Source organism: Antechinus flavipes, chromosome 1, assembly GCF_016432865.1.
Source record: "Antechinus flavipes isolate AdamAnt ecotype Samford, QLD, Australia chromosome 1, AdamAnt_v2, whole genome shotgun sequence".
NCBI classification, from domain to species: domain Eukaryota; kingdom Metazoa; phylum Chordata; class Mammalia; order Dasyuromorphia; family Dasyuridae; genus Antechinus; species Antechinus flavipes.
The window spans coordinates 575,217,074-575,231,585 of record NC_067398.1 but is presented as its reverse complement, the minus strand read 5'-3'; the positions used below and the strand labels follow the sequence as shown (position 1 = coordinate 575,231,585).

General features: G+C 31.3%; 1 protein-coding gene across 8 annotated transcripts in view; it reads left to right on the top strand.

Annotated features, from left to right (window-relative positions):
* The window catches only part of RUNX1T1 (RUNX1 partner transcriptional co-repressor 1), a 174,899-nt gene that overhangs the window by 142,022 nt on the left and 18,365 nt on the right, over nucleotides 1-14,512 (top strand). For all 8 annotated transcript variants that reach the window (XM_051970836.1, XM_051970839.1, XM_051970842.1 and 5 more), the window contains one exon: nucleotides 9,385-9,453. In XM_051970836.1, coding sequence (XP_051826796.1) covers nucleotides 9,385-9,453 — 69 coding nt within the window. The remainder of the gene's footprint in view (nucleotides 1-9,384; nucleotides 9,454-14,512) is intronic.

Below are 14,512 nucleotides of genomic sequence, written 5' to 3'. Positions count from 1 at the left end.
TGTGTACCTGCTAATGATTTTTACAAGGATACACAATTTTATCTTCTTAATAATGAAGTAATTTTTTTGTTGTTATTTTGTTGTTTGGGGATCTCTTTTGGTTGTATCAGTGTGGGTAAATCCTTTTCACAAACATAAATTAGAATGTCTTTTGTATCTTCATCTGCTTTGGCATTCAGATTTACCCATGATATATAGCTATCATATATAACCCAAGTCTTTCTGATTCCATCTTCTCCATGTAGGAAGTTGACTCTTTTGTCTCATTGTCTTAGTTTTTCTTTCAGTTAGTCCTCTATAGTGTAAGTTAGTTAAGGTTAAAGGTTCAGTCAATGAACTGAATTATGCAAGGATCAAATCCTCACTTTGATCTCTTTGTCACTTTACTGCAATCAAGTACCTTATATGGTATAAATAGAACTAATAATGGGAAAGGTTGATTATTTAATGAAATGTGTTCTTTGTTACAGATCAGATTTTTACCATTTTGGCAACATTATTTTGTAAAAGTTATGGTTTATTTTATGCATCAGTCCCTCAAATAGGAAAACTGCTCAAAGCATATGAATTGAATGTAATTAATGAATTTAATAAAAAGTAGATTTGAGTCTCTGTAATTTTGAACTTTGTTTCAAAGGCAAATGTGTGATATTCCTATTGAAGAGAAATGGGTTAAACTTGACATGCATCAACATGAAAGTAATTAAGACAGTTTTGTGTGGAATGAAACGAAGGCTTGAATTAATATTTTCCTTGTTCCTCTTTGGTGAGAGGAAATTGAATGATACAAGCACAGTCCAAAGTTTTGATCCTTTATTAAATTTAGATAACATAATGAGATATTTGTAATTATCAAATATTATGTTATTATTGGGATAGATAGTTTCTTCTATCCAAAATCATTTAGTAACTTTCAGATTTCACTTTCAAAAATGTATTGGGCTAAAAGAAAAATATTAGGGAAAAATAGATAAAAGTTTCTATGCATTCTTTTCTCTTGACTTTATGTAAATAATCCATGATATAATCAGAATTTTGGTATCTGGAATATGCCAAGTTTTCTAAGTTATAGACTTTAGTACAGTAGAGATGCAGGGAATTTAACTTTATCCAGCTTCAGTTACTTTAATTTCATTTGTGCATTCACTTTAATGTGCTTGACTCTAAAAATTGGCTCTTTAATGTATAGGTTAGCAATAGTACTTTTTTATGATGCCATGCACATTTTAGTAATTATTTAATAGAAGAAAATTTTGAGTTGATTGGTTTTTAATTTTGATTACAGTGAAATTCTTAGGCTAGCAAGGCAAAATGAATGTAGCTTAATTGATATTTTGGTATTTAAATATGAGAATGAGGTAAAGTATTCCATTGTAATTAAGACTCCAAAGAAATGGACTGAAAAGCTTAAAACAATTATGTATCACTTGGAAATAATCCTTTTTAAGGTGATTGTGTTAAAAATTCAGAACCCAATTTTGCCACTTTTGGAAGTCCTTTGGGTAAGCAGATAATTTTGTACTCCCAGAGTTGATATCTAATTCATAGCCCTAATGATTGACTTTTGAGGTAGGTCAATGGTAGATTAAATCATATTGGTGTTTGCAATAAAATAATCAGATCTTATTGGTTTATAAATAATCCTATCCTCTTCCTTCCCCCCTCCTCAAATTGTTCTGTTTTCAGAAGTATGTGCAATATTTATAAAGATTGGGTATATGATGCTTTTTGCCAATTTTCCCAATGCCTAGACTGCTGATTATAAGTTGTAGAACTTAGGAAACTGTTTAAACCATCAGATTACTATTGAAATGAAATTCAAAAATTGCTCTCTACTATTTCTATCATAATATGGAAATATCAGAGATATCATTGTATCAACATTTTTTAAAAAGATAATAGCATTTGACTTAGCATGACCAGCGCATAAGACTTTAATCTCATCCCTATTATAGTATAGTCCTTGTTTTTATCCACTTTGGGAATGGTAACAGTAACATGACTAATTTATTATTTTAATCTTTAAAAATTATTTTGCCCCAGAGTGATTCAAGAATTATAGCTGAGAAATGGCTGAGGATTCATCATTCAAATAGCCTTTTTGCTACCACTATAAATAATAGTAAATTTCATTTTTAATGACATCTCTAGAGTCATTTGTAGATTATCTTAGAAAATTTTCAAATGTTTACTTTTTGATGTTTATTTATGGAATTTCTGACATACATGCAAATAAGTTCCAAAACAAAAAACATACTTTATAAAATAGAAATGCAAGATGATGCTTATTTAAGAAAAATAACATCCTTATGAATTTATGATGGATTTCAAGTATTTATCTGCCAGGTCATTTATTTGTCTTAGAGAATATATTTATGAGACCATTACTTACAGGTTTTTAGCTTTGATCAAATGATGGATTTGGTTTTTGAGCAGAAGAAATTCTTCTTCCAGAACAGTATCCAAATATAAATGGACAATACTAATCAGCCTCAATGAAATGACATATTTGACTTTAAGGCAACACGTATTGTAATTAGCATGTTTCTAAAGGTCTGGAAAAGTTCTTTGAACATTTTGAGGCAAACAATATACTATTGCTTTACTTCTATTCTATATTCCTAAAACTCTCCAACTTGCATTCAACCTTTCTTTTTGCTTCTTTAGATGTTTTTTTTCTTTTCAATGGCCTGAGCCATTCTTTTACTCTTAACTGAATGTTTTACTACTTTTGACTCTTCTGGGATCTTTGTGAGAGTTTCATACCCTTTTTCAATCATTCTTTTTTTCTCTGAACTCTTATATTGTCACAGAACAAATATTGGGCTAGTCTGAAGAAGAATAGAATTATGTCTACAGTCATTTTAAAAATGAGGTTGCAGAAGTTGAAGCTTGAAAATACATCACACCTATAGATCCAGAAATATATGAGGATGGAAGTAAAAGATATTATTTGATTTTCAGAATAGCTTGCTTTTGATTTGAATAAGACTGAATCTTTGTTAGAAAGTGTGAAATACAAAAATTTCCTCTCAACTCCCAAAATAACCCACTTTGAAAGTTCAGGAACTTAATAAAAAATCATTAGGAAATCACAAAAACTATTTCAATCCTTTGTTTTGATGGATTGTCCTTAGAAAATATTGACTTTCAAATATAACAACTTGAAAAATGTCCTTATCCAAAGAATTAACCTTGCTTAGGAGTTGATCATTCTTCCTCATTTTACTTTCTCAAGAAAGGAACAATCAATTGCAGTGCTATTTGCCATTTGTAGAGATGCTATTTTGGCTCTCATTGGTGTAAGGATAATGTTCATTGCTTAAGGAATGATTGCTGTACATTAGGTCATAAGCATATGTTCCACTGGTAACCAGGATGAAGAAACTGGTTATCATTTTGCACTTTTATCTGGAAAATATTTTTAAAGAAAGAATAATTCATAGGTAGGCATTATCCTTTTTTAATAAGTGGAAAACTTGAAACAAGAAATGCTCATCTAACAAGTATAAAAAGAGATTGACTTTTGTCAGTCTTTATTTAGAGAAGTGATTCTCAAACTTTACGATCTCATTGTCTTTTTAATGAAGATTGTTTTCTCAAATAACTTTTTATTTATGGGAAGATGTTTATTTACCATAATAACAATTAAAAATCTTAGTTTTATTATGAAAGTAGTTTTGACCTCTTCGGTCCAGGCAAGGGCCTTGGGAATTTTCAGGTAGCCCCCACACTACATTTTGAGAATTATTGATGTAGAGGTAGAGTCCCATATTGTCCCCATAACACACTTTGAAAATTATTGATATAGAGGTAGACAATTTTTCTCTCTAATTTTAGTAAATATTTATAACTTTGCTTTCTTAGTTTTGAGTGTTAGGTAGAAAAAATCAAATTTTATCCTACATGTTTGCATTTAATTATTTATCCATTTTCATCACATCTTCCAAAAGAATTTGCAAGACCATTTACAGAGCTAAAAAGGATCATACTTGGGCTTGCATGTTGGACTGGGGAGGAATTACAATATATATTTCCCCCAATATACTTCAAATTTCTTCACTTTTGAAGACTCTATCTTTGCTAGGCTTATTAACAAGTAACTACTCAGTTGGGCTGGTTTTTTTCTTAAAAATGAGTGTTCAGTTTTCTGATTAGTTTTGTAAATGTCATTCTTAATAGCAATTAAAGATGAAATCACAAAACCATTCCTGTCTTTTGATGGCTTATGTAATAGACCTCATCATGATCACAGCCTCATTCTGTCCACTGCAGGATGAAGGCCCTGCCTAGGTGCTGCAAGCTTTGACCATTGCTGTCCTGGGCCATATGAGACCACATTGGTCCTTCAAAGGCTATCAGCTCATCCCTTCATGTTTATTGATGGCGGCCCTTGCTGTATCTATAATCCAATGGTCTCCATTCTGTCGTAAGTGTAGTCCATCTTCCATCTCTTTCATGCTTCATAGATTGCCCTTTCATCTTTTTTTCATGGTCCCTAAGGCATTTTTCCCCACATGAATTGGTCTCCTTTGTCCACAATTTGTGTGTGTGTATGTGTGTGTGTGTGTGTGTGTGTGTGTGAGTATGTGTATATATGTATATGTTTTCTTCAGGAAATTTCAAACATTTAATTCATTTCAGCAAATAATTATTAATAGCTTCAAAGTAAAGAGCAATGTGCTAGGTTCTTGGGGGGTAGAATACAAGCTTAAATAAAAACTTATCCATCTTCTCATGAAATTCACAGTTTAGCAGATATTTTTTCCCTCTGAAAATATTGGCACAGTAGAATGCTAAAATCATAGAAAATTCTCCTATTATTATGTTTTAATATTTTAGCCGTCAATATTACTCTTTTTCTTAATTGTTTGCTTTGAAAATATTTGTGTTCTTTGTTACTACATCTTTTATTTTAGGATTATCTCATTTTGAATGCCTCAGAACTGTACCCTCTCATGTACCAAAGAGAAACCAATAAACAAGAATAACTTGATTTAGTTTTCTCATTAGATATTATATACAACACATTTCCATAAAGTTTATGTGACTAATGTTTTGATTGCCCTTTAAACAGTTTAGTTTTTTACATTTATAGAAAGTTTCAACTTTTAATATTACCTTTTACAATGTAATACATAATGATAAGATAAACACAAGAATCCAAGGCTTTCAGTTTGATAGAGAAAAATCACCTAGCCATATAGTCTATGATTTAGCTAATAGTGTGATTAAACTCATGTAATAACATGGTGCTTTAAAAGACCCATTTTGTTGCGTGTATGTGTAAACTTCATAGTTAATTGTCCATTATTGGTCATAGTTGCCTGTACCATTGCTACTTCATCCTAATCATTTGTTTATCACTATTGGGGGGAGTGGGGAAAGAGTGTATTAAAATGATGTTGAAGAAATTTAGCAAAATGGTTAATTATAGTTGTTTCTTTTGTTCCTAAACTTTGGCAATGAAGTTTTTGGTTCAGAAGTCACAAAGCTCCACAATGCTTGTGGCAACTTTCAAATAAGATATAAATTGATGAATCATGTTAATAAAGATGCTGGCTACCAATTTACTAATAATTGATGAATGTTAGGCAGTTCCTCACTATGTGTGCAGATAATGTTTATTCAACACACACATGTAATGATAAAATCATCTTTTAGAAGATGCCAGCTTTTTTTTCCTATCACTTATTTTAGAATGATTTTTTTTTTGTTTTGTTTTAGAACAATCAATCAAAGTTTTCTAGGTAATTTAGAGGTAATAGATTTTTAAAAATGCTTTTTCAAAATCTGGCTGATATCATCACATTTGATGATGATGTCCCTTTATGAAATAGGTGAGAATTTAAAACAATAAATGGCTTGTGTGCATGATATCATGGGAGGTAAACATGTTTAACTTAAGAATTTATGTGATTGGAAAACTGTGTGTGTGTGTGTGTGTGTGTGTGTGTGTGTGTGTTTCAATCAGTTCAAAATCATCCTCTTATATGAAAACACTTGATTGTGCTACTTAATATGTAAAAGAAAAAAAAAAGCTGCTTTTTTAAAACCTCTTTTCTCTTAGACCCAGATGGGTGTATTATAATAATATTCTTCAGTATATGATAAAGCAGGATTCTAGATTCTATAGTATAAGTACTTCCATTCTCCTTCTCCCCTTCTTCCCCCCCAGTTATGGGTACCATCTGGTAGCTAATCAAAGATCTTTAAATCAGGTTTGGAGTAGATATAACCTTGTCTTTTTTCTTAAAGATATTTGCTACCACCATTTTCCATTAAAAAATATTTTGCAAAATTGTTCAGGAGAGTAGTGCTCATTTTTTTTTTTTTCATGGACTTGATAGTTCTTTCATATTTGTCAGAGAGAAGTGCATTGTTTGAACCTGGCAGAGTGTAATTGAGGAACTGGGGTGTATGTGTAGGAATTGAGCCATTGTAGCCAGTGAAGTAAAGTATTATCTTTATTTATAGCATGCTCCTCAAAGTGTTCTGATTTAGATATGTCATTCTATAATTAAGTATATTTAAGTATTCATACTACATGCATGGTGTTTGAGAATACAATCTGTTGTCTTGGGGAAATCAGAATTTTACTACTGAGACAGTACATTTAATAGAACTCTGGACATGTGTTCAAGCCCCCATTTTGTCATTATTCAGGGAATGGAAAATTATGAAGGTAATTATATTGTATTGTAATTTTATTCTGTTTGGACAAATATTTCATAAATCCAGCTTGGTGGTGTAGCGTAAGGAAATAAAAGGGTTCAAATACTACTTCATACATTTGGCAGTTGTGTGGCCATGAGCAAGTATTTAATCTTTTGAAACTTCATTTTCTTTATCTACAAGATGAGGATTAAAAAAAAAGAAAAAGAATTCATAGAATTGTAGTAATGATTAAATGAAATCATATTTATAAGCCATTTTTCAAAGTGCTATGTAAATAAGAACTGTCACATAGAAAGCACTTAATAAATGCTCTTTCATTCCTTAGTATGACCATCATTTTCATCCTCATTATCACCATTATCATCATCATATATGTATTCCTATGCAGGGTATGCCTTCCAGTGATAGCATTTGCAACCCTTCCATATTTTTGTAGACTATGAAAAAAAATGTGAAAAGAATTTTCTGGTAAGGAGAGCCTTATTAGCTAAGTTGATTCTCAGATGCTGGATAAAACAGTTTTTCATCATGTTTGCCCTTCTTTGGTCCAATCTTTAAGAGCTCATGGTCCACCACTCCTATACCATGGGATATACTTCTGCTTCATAGGAACTTAGACAACGCAAGTTGCTTTTTTTATACATAATACATGTTTACTTTTTGTTGGAAATATTTTTTCATACTCTTCCAATTTTTCAAATGTTCTATTTTGCCTGAATGTTTTAGTACTATTTTTTGCCATGATACATTTATCCTTAAATTCTTCCTTAAGTGCTTTCTATACTCTTAAATAGTAGTCCTTTCTGTATGTTAGTGAATTGTGCTTAACTAGTTGTGATTTTTTTATTTCTTCTGTGATCTTTTAATAAAAATTGAAATGTAGTAGACCTTGTAGTTATTGCCTTCACTTTGATATATATTCAAAAGTATAAGTATTGTTCTTTTAAGAACAATAAGTTCTTGTTCTTGTTAAGAACCTACCAAACAGGATGTTTCAGTCTGTACTATCACTGTCATCCATGTATTTTAAAAATACAATGAAATATATTTGACAATAAAATGAGGCTAAACAAGATTATTTCAGTGCCTTAGTCATTGTCACAAAAAAGAGTTAAAGTATCTCAAAGTTAAAGGGCACCAAATAGATCATTTGGTATCACACTGCGAGTTATAGAAGATAGAAGCAATATGGCATATTTGAGAGAGCTACTAGCTCTGGAATCAAAAAAATCTTGCTTGGCATCTTCCCTCTGGCACTTTCTGACCAAAATGGACAAGTCACTTACTCTCACTTGCCCTTAATTTCTCCATCTTTAAAATCAGGGAATTGAAATCATGGCCATTGAGATCCATTCCACCTGTAAATCTATAAACCTTTGTGGGATATTAGGCTATGTCTTGACTATAAACGCGCCTTGGGAGATTATATTTTAAAATATTGTTTACAGAGTAATAGACTTAGATTAAGGGAACCTAAGAAATTACTTAAATGGAGCTGATAACCTGCATGACAGTGTATCTAACAACGTCCATCTAGCTCTTCTTTGAAGCATCACTCTACTCTGTATCAAAGTACTTCTTTAGGCAATTTTTTTTTGTATTTTTGGAAACTTCTAATTATTAGAAAGATTAGTTTTTCCCTTCATGTCAAATCTAATCTTTCTTATTTGCAATTGATTTCCTGATATTGTCTGGAAGGCAAACATTCTGGGTGAACCCCTTTTTTTAAATGTCATTTGCTTTTCCCATGAAATGATAGTACAGAAAATTTCCAGTTGTTTGAATTTACTTGGCTTCCAGATAAATGAGAATTTTACTTTTCTTAACAAAAATTTCAAATTTCAAGCTTTGGCCAACGTAAAATTTTTATTTAATATATCAGATGTGGTAGATGTTGGAGCAGAGCATGCCATTAGGTTTATTTTAACACGTGGGGTTACAAAAATGTACAATCCTTGTGTTTATTATGTATTATGTTTCCTATCCATGTAAATGATTTTAGCTATTAAAATCCATGCTTGAATTTTGTCATATGCTGACTAGTTTTTCAGTAATTTTTTTCATCATAATCCAAGCTCAAATTTTAATTTAATATTAAACTCCCTCTCCTTTAAATTCATTTGAAATAACAGTGGTCAGTTTTAATATATGATAAGATTCACTTAAGGATAAGTAATAGTTGGACATGAATTCCCAGTGGATCCCCTGCGTTTTTTTTTTTCTCTCAAAATTTATTCATTCAAAAAGTTGTAGCAAATTGGCATCTCTTGTTTTCTAGCAAACATTTTCTTCCTCTTGTCCTCCCCCCCCCCCAAAAAAAAAAACACTATGAAATGCAGTTTATTTTCTTTAATCAAACAAATGAAAAACAAGGATTTTTCTTCCATATTAAAAATGTCTTCTCTTCCCTCCTGAAAAAACTTCTACCAAACTATATATTGTACTCTAAATATAAATATTAAGTAAAACTCGATAAATTTGAAACCCATAGATGTTAAGACTCATGTCAATATTTTCATGTAGGAACTGATGGTTTGAGTGTTTAAAAAAATTCTGAAAGTAAAATTTTCTTTAAACAATTTTTGTTGGGAATAAGGGAGCTAAGAAAATGAGTAGTTTTCTAAATCATGTATAGTGACTTAACAATGGTTGTAATGTTTTTCCCTCCCTCTCTTCTTCTTTTCTCTTCCCCCCCTCTCCTCCTAGAATCACATCGGGAATTCCTTCACAGGCCTGCTTCTGGATATGTGCCAGAGGAGATCTGGAAGAAAGCTGGTAAGAATTGTTTAAAAACATGAGCTTAGTGTTCTGACAGCTGTGTGCAGTTGTTAATGCACTGATGTGAAGAATGACAAGAAAGGACTCACTGCTAACAACAACAACAACTTAAAAAAAAAAAAAAAACTTATTTAATATTCTTAAACCAGGCCTGATTAGAACATGAAATAGTCTTTATTATAGCAACATCTGCTAGTGCCACAATAATTGAGGGGCTGTCAATATTTCCATTAGAAACCCCTATTTTCAGGGGGCTATAATGGTTTCAGGCTGAAGTGTGGCATACAAGGTCTCAGCTTGTGTGCAATTTTTCTTTCAGAAAAAAAAAATCTGGCTTTTTAAAAATTAAATTGCATACTTCAGCCTTCTCCGCCTTCCTCACAGCCTTCACATACACTTAAAAAAAAAAAAAAAGGGGGGGAAAAATTCCCATCAATGTTCTTTGACCCGCTTTGATGATATCTTAAAATTTTTTTGGTTATATTGAATTAAAACAATTTTAATAATCGTGCCCTGATAGTCAATAGGGCTAAGGAAAAACTTAGTTTCTTTTTTAATTCTAACTGTCTTTATATTTTGTGATGAATCCAGAGATTTTCAAGCTGTGTTCACTGATTTGCTGATACAAGAAAAGACTCTCAGATCTGATAGAAACTTGGTGATATTGGTACAATAATAGCTAAATGAAACATTCTATAAGGGCAAGCAAGGTGATACATCTGCTGAAAGAATTGAGAGTTGACACAGTGAAAACTTCACTTTAACTCGAGCCTGCTGTGGCTTTGAACTGTTACAGTTTCAAATAAGTTTGCCTACCTGAGTTAGAGATCTGGGAAGTACTACACTTACAGGTATTAGACAGACTATGGTCTGGCAGCAATAATCATGGGGCAGAAGTCAAATGAGGCCCTTTCCCCCTTCTCCTATAAAAGATTTCTATTTTTGTTTTGATTTGTCTCAGCTGTGTTTGCGGTTCCATGCAACTGGCAGCTTCTCCTTTGGTCACTTGGATCCTGTCCATTTCATTTTCATGGTTATTTGAAGATTTATCTGTTTTTCTAAGTGGTTGTTTCTAAAATCAGGAATCCGATAGTATTCAAGACTTTAGTAGCATGGATTGATAAGTAGAAAGATTTCTTTCATCAGCAAGTCAAGGCAGTCTAGACAGCTGAAGTTTCAGGTTAATTTTTTTTTTTTTTTTTTTTTTTTTGATATACATCTGTCCATAAAATGTGTATGTATGTATGCATGTGGATTTAGCTATGTATAAGTCTGAGAATGAAAGACTTTTTTTCTAGAATGTAGCTTTTACCATTTCCTTTATAACATTCCATTATTCTCTTTCCTACTTTGTAGTTTCTAAATATACAATATGGGTATAGAACCTCTTTTTATAAAATTGAGAACAGAAGGTAAAAGAAAACCCATTAGTTCTATTGTCAGCAGACCTGGATTCAGTAGACCTCAGTATCATTGTGACTTTGGGCAAGTCATTATCTACCCTGGGAAGTTATTATCTTCAGAAATGGACTCTTCAAAGTCTAGAAATTAATCAGTTTTAGTGTACTGAGGTCTTAGCAAGAAATTTTATAGCATCCTGGCTTCCAAGTAATATTCCATCTGGATGCAGTGGAAAAGTTTAAGGAATATGTCAAGTTGTTTTTTTGCATCTTGGGAGTAGTGTAATTTATTTTCCATATCTTAATACCAATGGATTAATTTTCTATTGGGATAAAGGAGATTTTGTCTTTCTACATTTGCTTTTTATATTTTTAAAAATAAAATCCTTGGGTCAGTTAGATTGTGCAATGGATAGAGCACCAGCCTTGAAATCAGGAGGACTTGAGTTCAAATCTGGTCTCAGATACTTAACACTTCCTAGTTGTGTGACTATGACAGCAAGTCACTTAACCCCAAATGCCTCAGCAACAAAACAAACAAACAAAAATAAAATAAAATTCTTAATGCCTTAGAAAGAAAGAAAAAAACAAAACACCTGACAGTATTGTATAATTCCACTTCTTTTTGTTATATTTTCTAATCATGCCTTTGGCTACTATTAACGGAGAGCAGATTTTCTCAATGTATACCACCTTTGTTATAAAGTCCATTTGAGTAGCTATAGACCAAAAAAGTCTACCTTAAGTGGTAAGCAATTGGAAGTAGACACAAAACTGAAGATGACCTGTCCAGTTTTATCTTCCTCCTTTCTCCGCTTTCCTCTTTTCTATTTTCTCTTCCTTAAAACCTCTTCTGCATGTAATTTTGGATTGGGGTTAAGAGAGGTGATAGAAGAAGAAAAAAAAAAAATACCTTAGTTGAATTTGTGTTATCCCCGAGGAAGGAAGAACTATATGTCACTGCTATCAATTTTGGTGCTTTGTTTAAAATATGACTTTTGTTAATCATTCAGATTAATTTTTATTTTTTTAGAACATAACATAGTCTTTCAGAATGCATAAGAAAACCGAAGGGATTTTCATTTTTTAAACAGAATATAATTTTACTTTAAATTTTGGATTATCTATCATTTACTGGATTCATTTCTTGGCAGGTTTCTAAATATAACTTTGTGATAAAATGAAATCATAATGTATAGGGCATATTCCATGTTGGTATATATGATATAAAAATTGTGACCTTTGCCTTCCTCTGACACTCACACATTTTTATTAAAGTCTTTTTAATTTGTAGCAATGTAGGAATGTATATTTCTATTCAAATACATATTAAATTTTGGACTCTATATTGCTTGGAGAAAAACTTTGTAATGCTTCATTGAAAACCATAGATAAAAACCAGCCTCTAATTTGTTGCAGTAGAAGTATTATGCTTTCTTTAAGATTAGAGCAAAATATAAATGATGTCTTTATATTAATGCCTCAATAAAACATTGAATCAAAAAACTTTCATAAGTATAAAACAACTTTGCATAAAATTTGAATTCATAACCAGTATACCTCTCTCAATATAAAAATTGTAATTGTAAGAGATTTTATTATAAACAGAAAGCATACCATACAAATTTTTGGAAATTCAAATTTTTACCAAATGATGAGTGTTAGACCAATTTCTTTCTAAACTTTATAAACAACTCTCCAAAGCAAACCTCAGAATAAAATCTTTCTAAAATTTGAGCTATCTCACATTAAAACGGTTATAAAATTGCATCTGTATGTTTTCTTCTGTATATTTCTTTTTAAGTGATCAGAGGATGTTTGCAGTTGGTAATAAATATTCAAGCACCTTGCCAATGTCCTACCAATTCTCTTTGCTGATCTGTATATGCCTGTGGGACTAGAATAGGAATGCATAATTTAAATATAAATTGCCTGATTTGCATACACAATTAGTCAAGCTGCAGCTTTGATCGTAAGCAAAAATTATTGTCCTGTATTGCCACTTAGAATTTTAATTCACCTTGAATATTCAAAGTAAATTAAGCTTTTACTATATGGAGGAAGAGTAGGACTTCCCTCAACCCTTGTTCTCTCCCCACTTTGAGTTCCCCCTTATTTGTCCCTGCCATCCAATTTATTTATGCTTGGATAGTGAGTGGAGATAAGTGCCCTCAGCTTTTCGGTAATAGTGTTTTGGCAAAATTTTTGTTTTGAAAGCATATTTTTATAAATCCCATATAATTATTACATGCTTTAATTAGAAAAGGTGTCCTTTAATTGTTCATACCTTTGGGTTTGTAGAGTTTAGATAATTTAAAGAATGCTGCTCTAAGAAATCAGGTTACAAGTGTCATGGCAACTGATTGCTAGGTGATGGTTTTTGATGATTGCATAAGTTATGCACTGTAGGTATGTCAAACAAAGCTCAGAAAACTAGGCAACCAGAGGAGTACTTGTAACTCTTACATTTTTAATCTACAGTAAAACATTTTTATTAGGAATCTATGTTTTTAATTAAACAGAACATTTAATTAAGGTGCTTTTAAGTGGGTGAAACAATTAAGTGCAAACACTTGAATGAAACATGTCATAATTAGTTTTAATAGAGTGTTAATTGGTACTACGTTTGCCAAGTTAATAATTACTGCTTATTAAATTTTCAATTAATCATTGTCATTTTGCTTTGAATAAAGATGAAAATTAGATAAACTAATTCAGAGGGAGGATATTTTCCCTTGTTAATTAGAATAGTTAATTTTTTAAAAGGGAAATGACTTGTAGTTGTCAGTTGTATGATTGTACATTAGTAGATTCTTTGCACTCTTTTTGGATCTAAACTGAATACCAAGTTTGACAGCTTGTAGTTTCTTTCAGTCAGATATGAAAGATGTAAAACCAGAATATTTTCTCCTATGCTGTAATAAAGTATGTTGTTGTGTAGTAAATTATTTTTTTTTAAAAAAATGGATGTTTAATTGAAAATGGCAGTGATTATTTAAAATTTGAAAATGGGAAAGCATAATTCAGAAAGCAATAGTAAATGTCAGTATTTTCCTATCATAGAACATGTATATCCCTTCCCCCTTACTAACTATCAGGAAATGATTACAGAAGAAGTAAAGCTGTATTGTCTGTTTCATCATTGATTTTCTTTAAAAGGTCTGCATTAACCTAATTGCTATTATGAGTTATCTTTTCAGTATTATCTATTTAATTTTTCAATTAGAAGAAAAATTGCAGTGGGTTTTAAAGGAGATTGTACATACATATATTTAGATATAGATATATACATGGGTTGATGTTTTAGAGTATGCATATATGTGCCTATTACATGCATTTATATGTATTTCCTGTTTGTTTTGATAAGTGCACAAAATAGGATATTTAAGTATTTTACATAATTAAATTTTTTGTTTTTGCATTGCCTAAAATTCTTTCTTTACCCTCTTAGAGAGCCATCTCATAAAATAAAGAATATTTTTAAAGATGAGTGTGTGTGGGGAGGAAATTAGCAAAGCCAATTAATGCATTGAAGAGTTTGATATCTAAGAGATTACACACACACGCACTCACGCACACACACACGCACGCACACACACCCTAAGAGAAATATATAAAGAAAAAATAGACATGTGATTAAATCACATAAACAAATA